Here is a 20,975-nt window from a genome sequence, read left to right on the forward strand (position 1 = left end):
TAAACTGAGATTTTAATCCGCAAGTTCAAAGATCCAAACCGAGTGTTAAAAATGAGGTAAGCACTGAGAATCACTTTCCTTCTAATATTGATATGTCTATTGTATTTAAAAAAGAGACAAGAGAACGCACTAAGCATTTGCCCTACCCAGTCTCAACTTTTGTCTCTTTTGAAAAATGTTCACCACCACACAAGAATTTTCTCATGAGTTTACATACAGTCTCCACTGAATCAGTATCTCATTGAGGAATAGAAAAATATTATAAGCATCAAAATGCAAGCACTTGAAAAAAACCGAACATGAGAACTTATGGATTTACTTGAAGGAAAGATACCAGTTTGGGTACAAATGGATATTTATTATCAAGTACAAATTCAACTTAACCATAAAGAGGTACAAGACAAGACTGGTAGTTAAAGAGTATAACCTAAACCTACAGGATTGACTATCTAGAGATATTGGCACCCGTTGCGCAGATGAATAAGATACATATCCTATTGCACTTAACTAACTTCAATAAACAATTATAGCAATTCGATCTAAAGAATTTTTTGCTAAAGGAGTATGTCCAAATAACTTATGTAAACTACAAAAATGCACTTTATAGGATAAAACAATCCTATCGAGCATAGTCTGGGAGATTTGCAAAAGTAATGCTATCTATGAGGTACAGATAGCGTCAAGGAGATCGCATCTTGTTCATTGAGCATTCAGAGTCAGGGGGAGTCACATCCCTCCTAATATATTTAGATGATATAATTGTTACAGAGAATGATGAAGGAGAAAAGGTATTCCGCAAGCAATGTCCGAGTAGAGAGTTCGAGATTGAAGAATTAGAAAAATTAAAATATTTCCTCGGAATAGAGGTAACATACTCAAAGTCCAGAATATTTTTCTCACAATAAAAATATGTTACAAACCTTTAAGTAAACAAGTAAACTAGCATGCACATTTGGTAGCACACTCATTGATCTCAATTGGGACTGGCAAAAGAAAATCCAAATGTACACAGGGAAATATACCAAAAACTAGCGAAAAATTGATGTACTTGTTACATATCATACCAAACATTGCATATGTAGTTAGTGTAGTGAGTCAGTTCTTACATAAACCCAAAGAAGTGCACCTACATGTTGTCTACACAATACTCCACTACTTGATACTGGCAAAAGAAAATCCAAATGTACACAGGGAAATATACCAAAAACTAGCGAAAAATTGATGTACTTGTTACATATCATACCAAACATTGCATATGTAGTTAGTGTAGTGAGTCAGTTCTTACATAAACCCAAAGAAGTGCACCTACATGTTGTCTACACAATACTCCACTACTTGATGGGTACTTAAGGAAATGGAATTATGTTCAAAAGAAACAATGAGCTGCTTTTTAAAGCCTACATTGATATAGGTTATGCAGAATCACTACTTGAAAGGAGATTCGCTTCTGAATATTGTAACTTTCTCTTAGGGAATCTAATAACTTTGAGAAGTAAAAAACATAATGTAGTAACTAGATCTAGTGCAAAGTCAAAATTTAGAAGTATGCCTCAAGGTGTCTAACTTTTTATAATTGAAGATGATTTTATAAGAACTGAAGATTCAATAAGATGAACCTATGAGATTCACTTGCGATAATAAGCTAGTAATAAGTATTGCTCATAATCAAGTACAACATGATAAAACTAAGTACATTAAAGTAGACAGACACTTTATCAAAGAAAAGTTGGATAGATGATCAATATGCGTTCCTTAGATATCCACTACTTCGCAACTTGATGATGTATTGACTAAAAGATTGAGTAGTCCTATATTTCAGACGATTATTCTCAAGTCGGAAATGAATAATATTTATTCACTAGTTTGAGATGAAGTATTAAGAAGGGTACATTAGGATTACATTAAGGTAAAAGGTACATTAATAATACACCAAAATCTTTGTAAATCATTGTAACTAATATTTAATGAGATACAAAATAGTTTATTCTTCAATGCAAACACATCCCATCTAACCAAAGAATCACTCAAGAGCTAACCTTCCTAGGCCATAAAAAATCCCCACAGTCCTCTCATTTTTCTTAACCACCCCCAAAAACACAAAGAGAGGTAATAAAAGGAAAGCTAGACAAAGCTAGATAAGAGTAGACCTATTACCTGAAAAAAAAAAAAATTATTCTTCCGATCACAGGCCTCCTAGAAAGTCTACTTATCATAGGATCCTAAAGAGACAACTCGAAAGAACCCCACCCCCCCCCCAAAAAGAAACTCCTAGAGAGGTGATATGATAAGACAACAGCAACACTCAATCAACTCAAGGTGTTTAGAAATATTATTATCTTCAATATTAATCCCTATAAGACCACTTTTTAAAAGGTTGATGCATAATTCCTAAATTACTCTCTAGGATTTGAAGTAAATTGGCACATCATTGACAACCCGATGACTACCCGCGGGGAACAGGATATTATCATCAGCAAATTGTAAATGAGAAATCTCAATATTCTCCTTCTCAATGCACGATCATTTGGACAAACCCTTGTCACATCCCTAAATTAACATTCCGCTAAGAACATCCACCATGAACATGAAGAGAAACGGAGGAAAAGGATCCTCCTTCCTCACTCCCCCCCCCCCCCCCCAATCTATCCATAAAACAAAGATTTGAAGTCATCAAAGTCATCATTGGCAATAACCATGCAAGAAGCAAGAAACAAAGGATAAACATCCTCTAATCCATCTATACCATTTATCACCAAACCCTTCTACAACATGACATTGTTCAAGAATCCTAGTTGATCTTGTCAGAAACTTTGTTAAAATTCAATTCTAAAACAAGTCCTTACTTCTAGACCTTATCCTCAACAATTTCATTAGCAATGAAGGAAGCAATAACAATTTGCCTACTACTCACAAATACACTTCGGTAAACAGAAATAGGACCATTCAACATCCCTACCAACCTCAACAAAAGCACCTTTATGACCATTGTAAATACACTAGTCACAAGGCCAATAGGGTGAAAATCAGAAACTGCAATCAACCAATCTTTCCCAAGCACCAAAGTGATGAAGATAGAATTCATGCTAATCTTATATACACATGCATTCTTAAGCACCCAACTTAAATAATCCTATTATTTATTTATCCTCATACTATAATCGTGTATACAAAACATTAAATTTACCTATTCAAAACTCTTTTTCGAAACTACTTTAAAACCTATCGGTGACCATGCACCATCAGATCCATAATTTTGAGAAATCAAACTCAAAATTAGATAAAGATCATGTTCTGAAGATAATGCTAACTACAAATAGGTAAAATATAATGAATTTGTTGGATAGAACCAAAACCATGCCTATGAATTTCACAACCAAATTTTAGCTCCAAGTATGAAAAAGTATTAATCATTCCCAGCTCAGATATTCTCCCTAGAAAAACTCATGCAAAGAATAAGCACAAGGAAACATACCAATGGAATTTCGATATTCATAAGTGCATCAACAAGTTCCTCAGAAATAAGTATCTTCCAGAGGTGAGAACATAAGGCTCGTGTTTGAGCAACACGACGGCAGCAACCATTATGTGCAACTCTTCGCATCTGATTCTTCCACCTGCCACTCCTGTTTGCAGCTGCTGTTGCCTCAACAGATAGCCTTCTCTTAACTTCCTAAAAAAACATCCATATTACCGCTTTAGAAGCAAGTCTGGACAACTGTCATAAACATTTAGGTGCTCAAAGGATGAAAACTCAAGGATTCATTTGAAAAACTATAAAGCACTTAATAGAGAAGAGAAAAACCTGACATCATGTATTATATCACAACAACTGTTTCTATGAAGACTAGAATTACCTTCTCCAGGTTTGGGTTAGAGTTTCTCTCCTCATCAGGCCAAAGAATCCAGGCAACGATGCACAGATCGATTCCATCTTTTATATAGACTGAAGACAATAATAAGTAGGAGTTGTCTATGAGTTCAATTCCCATGTTCTTCTCTGTAAGATTCAGCCTACTAAGTCTCTGAATGGAAACTACAGCACGTTTAAGCACCTGAATCTGAATTTTCAAATTCCAGGTAAATTTTCTAACATCTGACTTTCCCATAATTTCATCAATTCTCTTCCACTTTTGTTTAACTATCTCCAAAGAATGTTCAGGATTTGCACTTTTGCTGTTATCACTAGATTCAGATATGGACAAATTCTTATTTCTTCTTTCAGGCAACATTAGATCCTTAGGAAGGTTAATATAGTACACAGGAGAATTTTCCCAACAGACTGCTATACCATGTATCTCAAAAGACGCAAAAGAATTTATTTCAGGACATTTCTTATAGTGAACATCAAAACAAAATTCCCTTGTAGATTCCCAGAGATCCAAGAAAGAATCTAGTCCACCCGGAACATTAACTGCATTTATAGGACCCTTCTCACAAGCATTGCCAGGTGGTAGATCATATGTGCTCACTCCAGGATCAATAAATCCTTCGTGAATTCGGATTCCAACCCCAGTTTTTTCCACTTGAACAGAAAGGTTAGCATCTGTACCTGTGACATGATCAACCGGACCATTAAGCTTATTGCCACGGGTTATGGATTCCCCAGATTGCACTGCTGAGAAGTAAGCAGTCAAATTCATGTTGGTTGAAACTCCTAAGCTGACATCTGATATTTTTACCAGCTTTTCTCCTTCACTTTCTGAAGCAACTTTGCTTAAATTCAAATTTCCTAGCATTTCATTTGGAACGTGCTCTATTTGATCCAGATTAACAAAGCTACTAGAAGTATCATCACCAGTTGCTTCTTTGCCCGCAGGACTTCTAGTACCAGTCAACATTAAAGGTTGAGAAAGCTGAGGAACATCCAGCCCAAGTGATTTAAAAGCCGAGAAGGCAGCAATCCTTGCCTCTTCAGCTTTTTCGAGAACAATTTTGCGTGCCCCATTTTTAATCTTCTTAGCTACTCCCAAATGTACTCGTCTTTGCATTGAATTATCTACAAAAATAAAGTCAATTTGACAATGTTAAGATACAGAAAATAAAATGTAAATTCCCTCTTCGGATTCTAGTAAATCAGGATTAACAAATAGCTGCAGCATCAACAGAGAGATGTTTATGAGAAAAAAAAAACCTCATCCAAAGAGACCAATAAGTCAAGAAATGAACTACAAAAAAATAGTTAGTTTACTCATCTAAGGACATATTAAACCTGCTCTTCTGTCATGTCATTTTTTGTTAATGATACCATGCATTTGTTAAAAAATTGCAACCGCTAATCAAAGAAAACGAACAAAAAGTCTACAACAGACTACCTTGTGCAGCCCATGAAGAAGTTTCATAAAGAGCTTTCATGATTTCAGGAACAGATGCTTCAGCTATTGCTAGAGGTGTACGCAAGCCTGCCTTATACAGTGCTCTTGCTCTAGAGCCCTGAAAATCAAATAATAACAATTATAGTAATAACCATAAAACTAATTCAAGGACCATAGTAATAAATACTTGGAAGAATGTGATACCTTTACATATGGAATGGTCGTAAGCTCGGCAATCTCTGCTCTCACGCCACATGAAACACGATTTTGGAACTTCGCAACCAAGCCTTCTAGATCATGCCATCCAAGCCTCTCGCAGAATACGGAAACCATGGATGCAAACCTTCCAGCAGTCTCTTGAAGAGATTGAACCATGCCTCTGGCTACTTTAAAAGCAGTACAGACATCAGAGATAGGAGCTTCCTTCATCCCAAAATTTAAAGATTGTGTGCATTAGCAGAGGCAGTAAACAGATAAACTGTTGTATATGTTAAATAAAAGTTAGATAGAACTTTAATACATATAAATTCAGAGATAAAAGACAAAAGACAGTAGTTGAATCTTATTTCTCATATGATAGGCCAAAAACAGATAAAAGACAGATGAGAAATCTGGGGGACAGGATAGCAAAAGCAAAATTGAACTTTTAGCAAAAAAAAATAAGAAATAAAAAATGCAGAACCATGCACCTGAGAAGGCAAGAAACCTGTGTACATGCACCCATAACAAAATTATATCTACAATTAAATGCACAGACGTGAACAATTTGAAACATGTACGAGGAAGGTGCTAGAAAAGAAAACATTAGTGCAGGCAAAAATCAAAAAGTAATAGAAGATACCTGCACTAATCTTGACAAAATGAGAGCAACATAAAATCTTTTACACACTCGAAGTGTGTGCTCATCTGAAAGAATATTGTTGTTTACAATTCCAGGTCGGTTGTCAGATTTTCCATGCAAAGCTTTAGTACTGTCTCTTGATCTGTTTGAAGGGCAAATAGGGACACCATGTGCCATGCGCATTAAAAATGGCTCTACCACTCCAACTCGGTTTCCTACTGACTGAATGTCAACAAAACAGAAGAGGCATTGGCATGAATGATAAAACAAAATTTACTCTGATAATCATTAGTACCCATTCAATTAAAAAATATTACTTGTTCAAATTTGTAAAAATTATGAAGAAAAATGTATTTCTTACTGAATAATGACAAGTGATTACACATATTTATAATGTTATCATATTTATATAAAAAAGAAACCTAACTATTTCCAAATCCCATGATTTATGGGATATTCCACCATAATAGGATCCTACTCAAATTTATTTTAAAAAAAGGATATATTTAAAAAAAAAATAGTATCCTACTTAAATGGGCCTAATTGATATGTTACACAAAGGAAAAAAATATATATACACTTTTCTTTTTCAATACTCTCCCTCAATAGGTGTTTTCCATTCTCAACTTAGCAACAATACTCTGAAACACTGGGCTACTCAATCCTTTAGTAAGCACATCAGCCAACAAACAAATGCATAAGCACACATGATGTATAGATCAATCTGCTCTCCAATTTTTCTCTGACGAAATATTTGTTGACTTCAATATGTTTAGTTTGATCATGTTGTACTGGATTGTGGGTCGTGCTGATGACAGACTTACTACCACATTATTGGAGTATGTGCATGCCTAAATAATTAGATCTCCATTTCTTTTGAAAAAAAATTTTTATCTGCTATGCCTTTAAGGTACTGAAACACTCGGTGAACTGCCTGTAAATGGACTTTTCTTGGATTATGCATAAACTGACTAATAAACTTATTGCATAGGCTATATCTAGTCATATGTGAAACAAATAAATAAGTCTTCCTACTAGACATTGGTACATTTCTTTGTCTACCTCCACATCTTTTTTTACTTTTTCCAACTTGAGATTCGAATCTATTGGGTACTTACTGGTCTTTATGCTGTCTTGCCATTTCCTTGAGTATATCAATAAGATACTTTGGTAAACTAATTTTGTCAACACTTCCTTCTGTAGTTATTAATCCACTCATAGTGTTGATCGCCAAGAACAATCTCCAGTGCGCATCAGCTTCAATACCCTCCACAAACAGCATCTCTCTTTTTCCACTACCATTCCATTCGCACAGCTCTAAAAACCTCAACCTCTTGTTTCTATCCATTGAGAAGATTAGGTTACAATCCCCTCCTTGAAGCTTTCTACTCTAGGTTTTTTATACTCTCAATCAACAAAAATTCATAAAACATCTTAACTTAATCTCATTATTGAAGACACATAGAAAAATGATTGTGTCACACCATTTCCAGATGTCGAAAATGTCGCAGACTTCTTCTAGCATTATGTCTTACGAATTTCTCTCTACCATCAAGAACTTTCTCGGTAGTTCAACTGGCATGACTGATGAGATTAACAAAGTTTTCTTGAGATTATAGATGGAAGGAGAAAAAAAAAGGCTCAAACTCTCTCTAAACACTCTATCAACTAAAAAGTGGCAAATAAAAATTTGATCATTCTACATTTGTGCATATCATGCTTGTGCAAGTGTGATGCTAATATTCTCCTTATATTATTCCACTTACCTGATCAAGTGGAGACAACTCCATAAACCGTTCATAATACAATTCCCAATCTGGCTCAAAATCAACATTGATTGGCGTTACTAGATAAACTACATGTAAATCAGAAGCAAGGACAAATCCTTCTCGAGCTCTCAAAAGATCATCCAGCACAACCTTCAAAACCAATTAATGAAATATTACAAAAATTCTCAATATAATTACCATAATGAGATAGAAAGAAGAGATCTTTACAAGTGATTCTTCTGGGCAAAGTGAACTCCCAAAAGCTGCACGTCCCAGAGGAGTAGTATTGTATAACTTAGTATCTTCATTCCATTCAAGAAATTTTCTATGACACAACCACCGAAGAGAATCTTGGGCTGATTTGACCACATCATGAAATGGTCTTGTAGAATTGAGAAGAGTGCACCTAACATATCGATGAATGTCATTAGCTGTCTGAACAATACCACCAGCCACAACCTCTAAAATTGCATGAGTCATCCCATTCTTATCCTCAGACAAACAAGAATACAATGGCAGACAGCTTGCATTCAGAAGTCCCATAATTCTTTTGACCTCTTCTGGTTTGCAAATAAGCACCTGGTTGGATTAAAATAAAAGTAGGAAAATCAATCATTTATGGAGATAGTAAAGGTTCATGTTCTTAAAATACAAAAAGAGTAGACTATTAATTAAACAAAAGATTCAATCCCAAAGAAATGGCAAAACAGAACATCTTGAAAACATTTTTTACTTCAAAAGCCACTGGGAAGAAAGCTTACCAGCCCAGAGTATGACTAAATTACAAATTTCCAGGAAAAAGCATAGACACACCCCAGAGACACCCACATTGAGACATGCATTGCCCCACAGCCACAGACGTGTGTGTATGGAAGGACTAGGCCAGATGAAAATAAAAAAATGGAAGCTCATGTCCTCACTTAAAGTATTACACACATGCACACATGGACTTACTTCATGAGATGAAAATATGAGGATGGGAGTTCATGTCCTAGATTAAAATGGCAAAGGATAGATGAAAGAATAAACAAAAGATTAAATACCAAATAAAATGGAAAAACAACAGAATTGTCTTTTACATGCCACTACAAAGAATGAGGTGAAGAAAGACATTTTTTCATCTCAACTTATTCTGGGAACAGTAGCACTCCATCCTAGAATGTAAAAACTCCAGCAAAATTAGACTTATACTTAAAGCAATCAAAACATACACTTTCTCCCTTTGTATCTATTCCAGTCCGACCAGCTCGACCAGCCATTTGTTTGTACCTTGTTCCGTCAATAAAATCTCGACCAATCCTTGGTTGTCGAAAAATGACCCTTCTAGCTGGGAGATTGACCCCAGCAGCTAAGGTAGATGTAGCAGTTAAAATACGTACAAGCCCCCTACGGTAGCAGCTTTCAACAATCTCTCTTTCCTCAACCTGAAGGTTACAAAAAAGTTACTTCGCCCTTCCAGAGGTATTGGAGTATAAAGAAGAACTAGCAACTAATTACAATGAAACTCAGAAACTGGGAAGAAACCAAGGTGGAAAAAAAACAGAACTTGTTGACCCGAGACTCACTCCCACCATGCATAGCAGGATCTAACTTGGAAAAAGATAAAGAAAATAGTGATAACAGACTAGAGAAAGCATACAGTGAGGCCAGCATGATGATAGGCAACACCAAAAGGAAGAGTTTCTTCTAATATGGGATCAACTCCAGCTGGAGACCTTTTCAAGGCATCAATAGCTGAAGCAATGTCTACAAAGTCACTGTTATTTTCACGGAAGCTAACAGAAAATTTTGTGATGAACTTTGCCACATGCCTTGCAGTTGACTCGCATCCTTTTCGACTGGAACAAAATATTAGCACTGAATGACCCTCTTGAACAACCTGAGATACATTCCGAGTACACATAACCTTTCAAAAACTCCTATAGCTACGATATTGGGTAATGTTAAAGTACAGAAGTTAAAAAGAACAACCCAAACAGTGTCACCTCATTGCATAGTTCCACTATATGATCAGGATCTTTACCACCAAGGTCTGCTGCTTTTGGAATTGTTCTAACAATTTCTAATCTTTTGTTATAGATAGAGTCACCAATTTTAATATATTCCTCCAAAGGAACTGGTCGATAATCTGTCTGGTACAGTGCTGCCTGTACACAAAGTTGCAAAAGGTAGTAATTATCAAACAGGAAAATAAATTCGACGAAGGAATAACCTAGTATCATCCCTCCAGAAAAGATATAAAAAGCGCCAAAATTTTTAGTGAAAATGTTTCTCTCACCTACCCTAGATCAACCTAAAGTTAATATACAAATAAAAAAAATAACAGAATAACACATCCTTCCATCTTCCTTCTGAAACCCCAAACTATTGGATCAAGTACATTAACTTCCTCGATTAAGTCATCAAAGTCCAACAAATTCCATCCACAATTGACAATTAATATTAAGCTTTATCATATAGCAAAAGAAACACTAGAATAATCTTGTACTCAGGTGGCCTCAATCTGCATATGAGTAAGAGCATACGGCCTGCTCCTTATCTAGTTCATCGACACGATACTCTAATACTTTACAAAAGAACATTATAGAATGGAAAGAGAAACTATAAAAGAGAAGGACATGATCAGATATCCTCCAAACTTAGAAAAATAAAAACATATACGAAATGGAGATATAATTCATTTGCAAAGCATATAAAGACATACCCCTCATAAACTGTAAGATTTCACCCAAAGAGAACCAAAGGAAATTATCCTCCTCCATACTATGTGTTGCAATTGAAAAAGATGCTTAAAACTTCCAGCATTCATTTCCAATCAAATGACCAATAAACTACAAAAAATGTCCCCCCTGCATAATGCCTTGTGCTCTTTGGCCCTCCCTATTCAACAAAGGGAAGTAGAGATAACAATCTCCAAATGTGGGAGATGCCAACCGAACCCAAACATAAAAATATAATAATAATCTAATCCACAAATTCCAGGCCAAAAAACAATGGAGAAACAGATGACAGTTGCTCTTGGACTCTGAAAACACACCAAACAAACGTCAGGAGAAAGAGCCCTATGACAACTCTGACTTCTATAAAATATAATTGGTGTTAGTCCTATTCAAAGTAGTAGCTCATAGAAAAACTCTAACCTTAAGAGGGAACCAACACGATACTCCATTAAGCATGTTGAGTTCCTTTTCATACCGTTTCGGTGATGATAAATAATAATATATGGTATTTAATTCAAATACAAATTCACCAATTTCATGCTAAAAATTTTATAAGAACTAGAACCTATATGAGTTTGTTCAAATTATAAATGATCAACCGTTTGATTAAAAATGGAAACAAAATTTGTAATTTAAATCTTCTAACAGCTAAGAATCTTGAATTTCAGCTGATTTGTCTAAGGTACCAATACTTTGAGTTAGTTTATTCTGCATGCACCAGTTCATCTACACGGAAACACAGCAAATCTGACCTGAAATTGCAAGTTCATTTTATAGGTAATATCATTTCAATTTCCATCTGTTAAGACACCCCTTCATATAAATAAGAGCACCAAGGAAGTTCACCCACAAGAATGACAGAAAATGAGTGAATATGAGCATTAAAATTAAGAGCTATTATGCTCTCACTAATTCCTGGGTGCGTGAAATTCTTTTGTAGAGAAATCTTCATGCGACTATGCTTAGTAGGAACAAAAGTCTAAACAGGACCGTTTTTACTTTAGTTACTAAAAAATAAAAAGGCATAGGGAACTCTTTGTAAATGATGTAGAGGGCCTAAACTTTCATGGCAGACTAAGTTTAGGAGAAGTGATTGTGTTGCATCCAGTTAGAAAGCATTGGTCTAGGTTTGTGAGAAATTAAGTCTAGCGAAAGTAGTCATACTTCAGCCATTAAAAGTAGTGACAATATTGACTATGCTTTTGCCATCAAAAGACAATGTATAGTTTTCACTTTAGCTAAAAGATTTAACTTCTTAAAATTGAGAATTAATAAAGTGGATACAAGTCAATTGGAGAACTAAACAATCTAAAAATTGTTGCCAACCCAAAAACTCATATTGAGATTTCAAAGATTTCTCATATTTAGTTTTCACTTAATTACCTATTTCATCGCATCTTGATGATAATCAACTTTGTCAACAAAGGAAGGACTTGGCTCACCATGGGACAATAATAGAATTTCATAGAGCTAAACAAAACATAACATAACAAAGAAAAGTCCTGTGTTTGGTGTCTATGGGATTGGTAATGACAAAAATAATGATCAATTACCTAAACGTCATCATATTAAGTTTTATATTTGCAAGAATTTTAAGTATAGAATTAAGAATTAATAATTTTAATAATATTTGAAATGATAAATTTAATAATGAGTTAATAAACACACATAAATTCATAATCAAACTGAAGTAGATTTTTTTTTATATTACCAGTAACTGATTAATATTCTGAAATGAATCTAAATTTAATAAATTAATTAATCATAACAAAAAATATAACTAAATCTTTAGTCGATAATTACCAAATAAGCTTCATGACTGAAAAAAGAGAAAATGTTTATGGCTGAAAAGTTGAGAAAAGTTACTAAAGAATTATCGGCTAAAGACTTAATTATATTTTTTGTTATAATTAATTAATTTATTAAATTTAAATTCATTTCAGAATATTAATCAGTTACTAGTAATATAAAAAAAAATCTACTTCAGTTTGATTATGAATTTGTGTGTGTTAAAAAAGAGAAAATGTTTATGGCTGAAAAGTTGAGAAAAGTTAAGGGTACTCTTGTTATTTCATAAAATCAAAATTTGCGATTTGTTTAGAGATGCAACATTTCATTAAGTTTTCCAAAGATGCAACATTTCATTAAGTTTTCCAAAGATGCAACATTTTTCTTTCTGTGCGATGTTTATTTTTTAGTTACCAAACAATGAATTTAGTCCTATACTTTTAGGCATATCAAACCCTAACAAAGTATGAAATCAACAATTCAGCATTCAAATGCCTATTCTAAGATCAAATACTTGAAGCTAAATAAAATGAGAAAACTATCAGGAAATGAATATAGTCAAATATGTAGGCAATTGACAATATATATGATTGTTAAATAGTTTAAAGATTCATGCTCAAGGACCTCCCATCCCTTAAGATTCACCCCTGATGGGATCTTTGTAGAGCAAAACTCCCACAACAAAGGTCGAAACACAAGCAGACTTGAATAGTAGAGGTTTCTATGTTCTGCATAATACAAGAATATAAAAAACCAGGCTCTAATACCTAATTTTCATAACTAAGCCTCAGTCTTGATTGGGACTACGAAATGGATAAACAGAAAAACCAAAACATGAAGCTAGCCCCTATAACTTACTAAGTTCACTACTTTTATGCAGTCATAAATGGATGGCAACAGGATAATTTGAAATAATATACTCGGGTCTGACTCCAATTTCAATTATATACCAAATTCTAATAAAGGAAAAACAATGTTTATATCAGTCGCCCCACGTTTGGACATTTAAAATATCCAACCTGCACCCAAACTGCTCTAACTCTGTAGAAAATACATATATTATAAACAAAAATATATTATACAGAAATAAACTTATATATTAATATTTTTTATAATTTTGCATATTCAGTAAATATATGTATCCCCAAGTCTGGTGAGGTCAAATCATATGAACATGTATCAAAACCTGAAATTAATCAACTCTTAATTTTTGTAAGTTTCAACCGATACCGACAGAAGCACATTCTTGAAGAAAAAAACAGCCTTGATCCAGGCTGGGCAGTATGAGTACCCATAGGTTGTGAATGCAATAGTCATCCATAACTTACACATACAAAGATGAGCAAGCAGTGAGAGGTAAGCGCTGTGAGGAACCATTTAAGTCATACACATAATGCAATATCGTACTTACATTCCTTAACTACTATGTAATGTTTGCCAAAGCAAGATTCGTTATAATTGCATATGTTAACCACCTCAAAACCAAATTGAGGCATATAATGAAATTCTTGATAATAAAAATAATGTTCTTTTAGTTAATCGGTGTTTCTTATGTAAAAGGGATGTGGAATCCTGTAATCACATTCTGTTGTGATGCCCAATTTTTTACAACATATGAACTATGGTGTACAGGCTCCTGGGGATCAACTGAGCAATTGCAGGTTCAGTGAGAGACAAGTTATGGGCTTGGGCATTTTTCTTTTTAATTATCTATCTTTTGGGTTGTTTGAAAAGAAATGAATGTTAGAGCTTTTGAGGGTATGGAGAAAGAGATGGTTAACATTAGGGATAAATGGTTTCATACTTTTGGTTCTATAGTGGGTCATGACGTTAATAGATTGAAAGAATTTAGGAATGTCATTGATCATTTAATTGACTTATAAATATGTTGTATATGAGTGGTACACCCTTGGAACCATTGTAAATAATACTTATCTATACTTTTATCCCAAAAAAATTAGTATTCTTTTAGATAAGAGAAACATTAGGAAAAGAAAATGAAATAATATTGGAAAAAAATTATAATAGATCCTCCTCGAACAACTTCAGAATAACATAAACAATAGGGAAAAAAGAAAAGGAAAACAACACGACATAGCAGCCCAATCTCTTTGCAAAATAACAAGAGACCCTCAAAAAACAATGAACCTTCACCCAAAGTCCCAAGAGCCATGAAAAAACTAATTTGTCCATACAAAAGGGGTTTGAGATTCGTCTTTAAATAACTCTAGTATTTGTTTCCAACCATAACACTCACAAACACAAAAAAAACAGCCCTTCTCCATATCTTCTAATCCCTGTTTCTGCCAAAACAACATAACCAAGAAGAAATAAAGACATAAGGGCTGGGGAAGAAAAACCAACTTGCTCCAAATATCTCATAAGGCCTGGCCCATAGTCTCCAAGCCACATCACAATGGAGAAAAAGTCAGGCACAGGACTCAAACATGTGAAAACTCATAACAAATATCTAGAGATGTTATATGATTGCGTCTGCAAACCTGAAACACTACTGAACACCTGGAAAACTCTGTCCCATAATGGCAATGTCGTTTTATCTTTAAAAATTAAAAAAATTCAAATTTTTGGTAAATAAGTACAAGAAGAGGAGGAGATATGGAGTTGGAGACATTGCACAGTTTTCACAGAGATAAGGAAAATGCAAGAGCAAGGAAGGAAAATTGATGTTTAGAGGTTCTGCTTACTTGAAGCCAGTCAGCAACTGCTGCAACATTTGGCATGGTAGCACTCATCCCCACCATTTGTATGCCACTCAGAGCATCAACCTTAGAGCCACTCGGGCCTGAACTTTCACCACTACTTGTTTCAGAAGAGCCTTCTCCACCCGCATAACGAAGCTTCGTTAACATAAGTTCCAGAAGATAACCCCTGCTTTGATCACCAACCTGTGAATAGCCATAGGATGAAATACCCTATACATTAATACTGCCAAGGTAAAACCTAGAAAGAACAATTAGGGAAAAAAAATTTAGGGAAGCATGCAACATATCTACAAATGATTGATGTTAAGAAATACCATGTGCAGTTCATCTATAATGATAATCCCAATTTCAGACAACCGACCCTCTTCTAGCAAACGATTTATCAAAGAGTTCGCCTTCTCTATTGTGCAGACAGCTACGGAAGTATCTTTAGGAAGTGTTCCACCACCATGAATTCCATAATAACTCCGGACATGCTTACCAAGTGGCTCAAGGAGGAGTTCAAGATGCTCTGCCTGAACACAATTTATTATATATAGAACATAAGATGAAAAGAAATTATTTTGTGCTTCTACTTTCAGGTGGAAACTTAAAAATTACCTTTTCTGCACAGATTGATACATATGGAAGCACAAGCAGTGCCATTTTTCCACTTGATATCACCTGGCGCAACATCAATATCTCTGCAACAAAACTTTTACCAGCACTGTGGCAACCAGAGCAAAATAAAGCAATGTGTTTATTAGATGCCACTCAAACACCATAAGAACCCAAAAGTAACTTCCTCAGTAATTCGCATTTGCATTATTTGGCAATATTTCCAGCATAACAGACAGTGGCTATCAAAGCACATGTTTAAATTGGCAGAATATCATCAATGGAAAGTACCTTGTTGATGCACAATATACAAGATTTCTTCTCTGCAAAACACCATCAACCTGAAGGCACTCAACCTGAAAATGAGAAATACTTAAAGACTGTGAGTTTAGCTATGAAAGACATGGATGAGATAATTGTTTTAAGTTCTTCTCATGATAAAACTGTCCTGGAAAAACAAACATTCTTTGCTTTAAGTAAAAGGAATTAAAGCCAGGAGTTGAATACCAGATAATCCATATAGGAAAAAATTATAACCGAAAGGCAATAAATTTCAGTTAAAAACCAATGGCATTAACAGTCAAGGGCGAAGAGTTAAGTCCAGCACACAAAGACGCGTATGCATATATTGTGCCATTTGTTATCATGTGTGTTATTGATAGGGAATAAGAATAATAAAAATAAATAAATAACGATCAAACAGAAGAAAAAATGAAGTATAAGTTTACAGTTTGCTTGATCTCCCACATTAGATATCAGAAACAAATATCCACAAGCCAAAAAACAAATCCATTTATACTAGCTACTACATGATGTAGCATGGTTAAAAAAAACTATATAAAGACAGAAAAATTGAAAAAAGAAATTCACAATCACAAAAATTGAAAATGAAATCATAATCACAAGATTGGCAAGCAGTAAATCATGAGAGAATATGTGCATATCTTATTCATAATCATTTTTCTGAATATTAGGGTATCACCTGTATATTTATAGGGTTTCTAGATATACTATTATAAATAGAATATAAAATATGAATTCTAATCAAACAAGAAACAGAACTTCTTAGAAACAATAAACCTAAATTAGCAGTGAGGTAAGAAAGTGTTCGTAATAATGACAAACCATTAAAGCTACATAAATATTCCTTAATATTGTGGTCCTTCCAATTTTGGGTCTCCAAAATTGTGCATCACCATATTTACCAAATTAATAACATAAAATTTCATCCCCAATCAACTAATAAATAAATCTAGTCACATCTAACTCCAGCTCAAAGTATAATAGTACCTGCCAAGGATACAACTTTGAAATTCCTTTCTTTCTATATATGTTGCATATTTCTGAAGGAAGCCAGTTGCTAAGTTCTAAATTGTTCTTATGCATCATGAAACTTGACAGCGTGCTGGCTTCATCAGATTCACCGTTACCAACTGGTTTCCTGATGTCATTAATTGACGAATTGGACATAAAAAGAGCATTATTATCTTGAGTTGATAAATCCACTTTCCCTTCAAGCATCGGATGATCAAAAGTCCTCTCTTGCACACTAAGAATTTGTTCAGTTGTCTGAACGTCACAATTTTGCTCTAAATTCACAACAGGTTGGGGAACTTTACAAATTACAGAGCCACATTCAGATAGTTCATTATCTCTACATGCAACATCTTCTAAAGTATCTGCAACACAAGGACGTGGACTACTCCCATCCCCATTTTTGTCCTCAGATAAAAAATCAAAGTGCTTCACAGGTAAGGGGGACACCTCTTTATCATTATCTTTCTTACGCTTCTCTAATAAGGGCAAAGAAACACCAACTCTGACACCTTGAACTCTGCTCTCACCTTCAGCAGGTATCTTCATCTTTTCATCGCAATCCATATTCTTTAAACTGTATGAATTATTTGTCTCATATTGGTTATTTCCATATTTGATTTCTGCGGCAGCAAAGCTATCAGTTTGAAGGAACAAGCCATCAGCAACTTGAATTGCTTCATTCCAGAAACCTTCTCCAGGTGAAAATATGGAGCTTCCACGAGCAGACTTTGGGGTCTCAAGAGCACACATTTTAATAATGGATGATCCAGGTGTGTGGCATTCATTGGTATTTACAAATGATTTAGATGCTTTATTGCACTTTCTCAAGCTAGATGGAAGATCAATGGGAACCTCACTGTCAATCACCTGCCCAGTATGCCAACAGCAGTACTAGTAACAATAATAGGTAGAACAATCCCAACCAACAAATTTCGAACATGAAAATAGACTAGTTTATAGTAGTTTACCTGTTTCAGTGAACTGCATGCAAATTCCTTGATTTTATAAGTAAAACCAGAAGGCATATTTTTGAGATTCTTCTGATTAGGATAAGCCATAAGGTTGTCTGCTTGTAACTGACTGGACATAGAATTCTTTTTCTTGGATGCTTTATCTTCTCCAACCATCAGAGACGGGCTACCTAGTATCTTATAATCATTTGCCTCTGATCCTGAACATGAGATTAAACTTGACTGAAGTTCACTGCAAATAATACAGAATTATAACTTGCATTATATGCAGGATCCGAGATAAAAAAAAGGGGAGAGGCAGATGTTGGGAAGCAACTAATTTATAATGAAAAAACTATAGAAGCATAAGACACCCTTAAGCAACAGCTAAACAGATATTGGAAATAACAAAATACCTAGATGCTCCCTAAATTGAGGTACATTACCTACAATAAAGAGACAAAAAATCAGTGGCAAACTGCTTTAGTTCCAAGTTTTCTGCGTCGTCAGTGGAAACTGAGCAACCTTTTACAAAATCTTGGGCTCCAGAATTTTGAGATGCTCTCTTCAGAGTTCCTTCTACTCCTGAAGCTTCCATGTGTATGTGAGTGGGTATAGAGGCCTGTTTTTTCTCTTTGTCAGCCTCAGGCAATTTGTTGATCTCTGAAACCAAAGTTCTTTTAACTGCATCCTTCCTAGTTAATGATCCAGAAGCTTTGTACGAAGACTTTGCAGCATTGTTATCATCCAGTGGGACTTTCAAATAATCGTCCAAACTACCCTTGGCACTAGGCGAACAGACTGTTACTTTTGCATTTTTTCCAACTCTTCCAGACTTGAGACCAGGTGATAGAGATTTCCTCTTCCTCGATGCAAAGAACTATAAACAATATCCAACAAACAAATAAAATTCACGCCAAAAGAAACTTCAATAAAAAGAATTTTTCATGCTCTCTTTCTGTTCATGAACATGATGAGCGTAGCCTAGCTCTGAAACTGTAACTTCTCCAGTTCTCATTTACAATATTCTTTTTAACTTATTTCCTACAAACATTAAATCAGATATTGCCAGTGTCATTTTTAAGACCCAAGAAAGCACTAATTAGAATTGACTGAATTCTTTATTGTACACAAGTTTGATCGTGGGAAGCATTCCTCTGTGCATATTAATCCATTTTTCTTGAAAAAAAAAAATCCTTCCACGGGCACTGAATACCATTTCTTCATTTTTACTACAAAACAACAAAGCAAATCTGTTCAAAACCACAATTTATCCTGCTTTCCAGTTTCTCAAAGCCAAATATATTCTCTGCAGAAATATCAGTATCGAAATGGAATTCAAATTCACAAAGAAATTCTACTTCATCAGAGCTGCCTCGGAGATTAGTAACAGAGTTTACAAGAATATATTAAAGATTTAAAAGTTATAAAAAAAGAGGCTCGGATAACGAAACTTCTTGATTCAGTATCAAAGATAATCGTATCAGTGCTTGTGTACGTATATCAATGTATAGAAAGAATTCAAATATAAAGTGAACATTGCAAGCATCGAGGGTTTGAAAAGAACTGCCGGATTAAGAAAGGACCTGATCGATTCGCGTCCTTGAGGAATCAGACGCCATCACCGGATGGAGGACAGGTCTAGGTGATCCGCGGAGCCCTAATTTTCTCTATCCCTCGGCTACTTAGCACCTCCTGGTGCTCCTTATGCATTAAATACGACGTCGTCCGCTGTTCAAATTTTTACAACGAGCGCCGAGAGGACGCTGGTGAACGGAGAAGAATTCATTCAAAACGATTACCGTCTGAGAGTCTCTTTTTTTAAGAGGCACTGTTTGATTGAACCAATTAAGTAATTCTCCAAAAAGAATTAAAAAAAAAAAACAAATTGGATACTTTAGTGGTTGTCTCAAAAGAAAAGTTTCATTTCAATTTTTGAAATTTTAATATTTTAATCTTCTTGAAACTTTAAAAATTATTTTATGGGTTATTTTTTGGTAAATATCTTTTAAAATAAAATAATTAAATAAACTTAACATTTCATTATTTCTCTTTTTTATTTAAATTATGAAAAAAATAAAATTAAAAACTTAATAATTTTACTAAAAATATTGAAATTAATTAATTCAATTTTATCAATAAACTCATGTGTAAAAGCACATAACTTAAAGGAAGTAGATTTATAATTTAAATGTGAAATTGAATTATAATATTAGAGTTTATATTTTTTACATAATAAACTAGAATACCTAAGAGTTACCAAAATGACTCTACTACAGTGACTAATAAAAATAAATAATTTAAAACAAATAAATAAATGTATTAGGGGTTAACCTCCACTAGCTCTTAAAGGGGTTCGAGAGATAAACTATTCACAACTTTCTTATTGATTGGGGTGTAGATCCAGATCCTCTTGATCTAAAATAATTAATAGAATAGTAAGCTACATTAACCCAATAAGAATATCACGTTAATCATTTATATGGAAAATAAAGATTAGTAAAAATCACAAAACAACTAATAGAGCCATTAATTTAAGTAACTTCATTTATCATAGAAAAAAAACATTTATTTCATACTTACCATTATGAGTTTTTTTAAAAAATAAACCTATGAAGACCACTATTCATACAACTTTGCAATTTCACACACAAGTGAAAAATAAACGATAATTTTCCTTTCTTACCTTTTTACTGGTACTCCTAGAGGTCCATAGGGATGTATCTCCTACGCATGAACTAAATATTCAAATTTATCAATAAATTGCCCATCCTCATACCCGTCTAATAATGGGTGTCAAGCATTCCATCATCTCGATATTCCATCCGGTATGAGAGTAAACTATATCTTTCAAACCCTTTTGGTATGGGACTTATCAGTCCCGTCTGACTGAGATAAGTGTTCACGGTAAAGTTCTGTATGTACGAGACTTGTCCGCCCTTTCATATAATACCCAGT

General features: G+C 34.3%; 1 protein-coding gene across 5 annotated transcripts in view; it reads right to left on the reverse strand.

The window, feature by feature from the left end:
* The window catches only part of LOC110812459 (MUS308 and mammalian DNA polymerase-like protein), a 51,072-nt gene extending 31,222 nt beyond the window's left edge, over positions 1-19,850 (reverse strand). For 2 of the 5 annotated variants that reach the window (XM_088207125.1, XM_088207126.1), the window contains exons 1-18: positions 19,604-19,848; positions 18,464-18,897; positions 18,036-18,270; positions 17,041-17,958; positions 16,042-16,106; positions 15,754-15,859; positions 15,468-15,668; positions 15,136-15,336; positions 9,908-10,069; positions 9,562-9,801; positions 9,134-9,346; positions 8,151-8,501; positions 7,920-8,072; positions 6,154-6,375; positions 5,517-5,735; positions 5,313-5,430; positions 3,855-4,996; positions 3,473-3,670 (exon numbers count right to left, since the gene is read on the reverse strand). In XM_088207125.1, coding sequence (XP_088063251.1) covers positions 3,473-3,670; positions 3,855-4,996; positions 5,313-5,430; positions 5,517-5,735; positions 6,154-6,375; positions 7,920-8,072; positions 8,151-8,501; positions 9,134-9,346; positions 9,562-9,801; positions 9,908-10,069; positions 15,136-15,336; positions 15,468-15,668; positions 15,754-15,859; positions 16,042-16,106; positions 17,041-17,958; positions 18,036-18,270; positions 18,464-18,897; positions 19,604-19,639 — 5,214 coding nt within the window. In that variant the 5' untranslated portion in view covers positions 19,640-19,848. Of the gene's footprint in view, positions 1-3,472; positions 3,671-3,854; positions 4,997-5,312; positions 5,431-5,516; positions 5,736-6,153; positions 6,376-7,919; positions 8,073-8,150; positions 8,502-9,133; positions 9,347-9,561; positions 9,802-9,907; positions 10,070-15,135; positions 15,337-15,467; positions 15,669-15,753; positions 15,860-16,041; positions 16,107-17,040; positions 17,959-18,035; positions 18,271-18,463; positions 18,898-19,603 lie in introns of all 5 variants that reach the window. The other 3 variants (XM_088207124.1, XM_088207123.1, XM_088207127.1) reach the window with 2 other exon arrangements.
* Between the last annotated feature and the right edge of the window lie 1,125 nt (positions 19,851-20,975).

The sequence above is a fragment of the Carica papaya genome, chromosome 7, assembly GCF_054855325.1.
Source record: "Carica papaya isolate Zhongbai chromosome 7, ASM5485532v1, whole genome shotgun sequence".
NCBI classification, from domain to species: Eukaryota; Viridiplantae; Streptophyta; class Magnoliopsida; order Brassicales; family Caricaceae; genus Carica; species Carica papaya.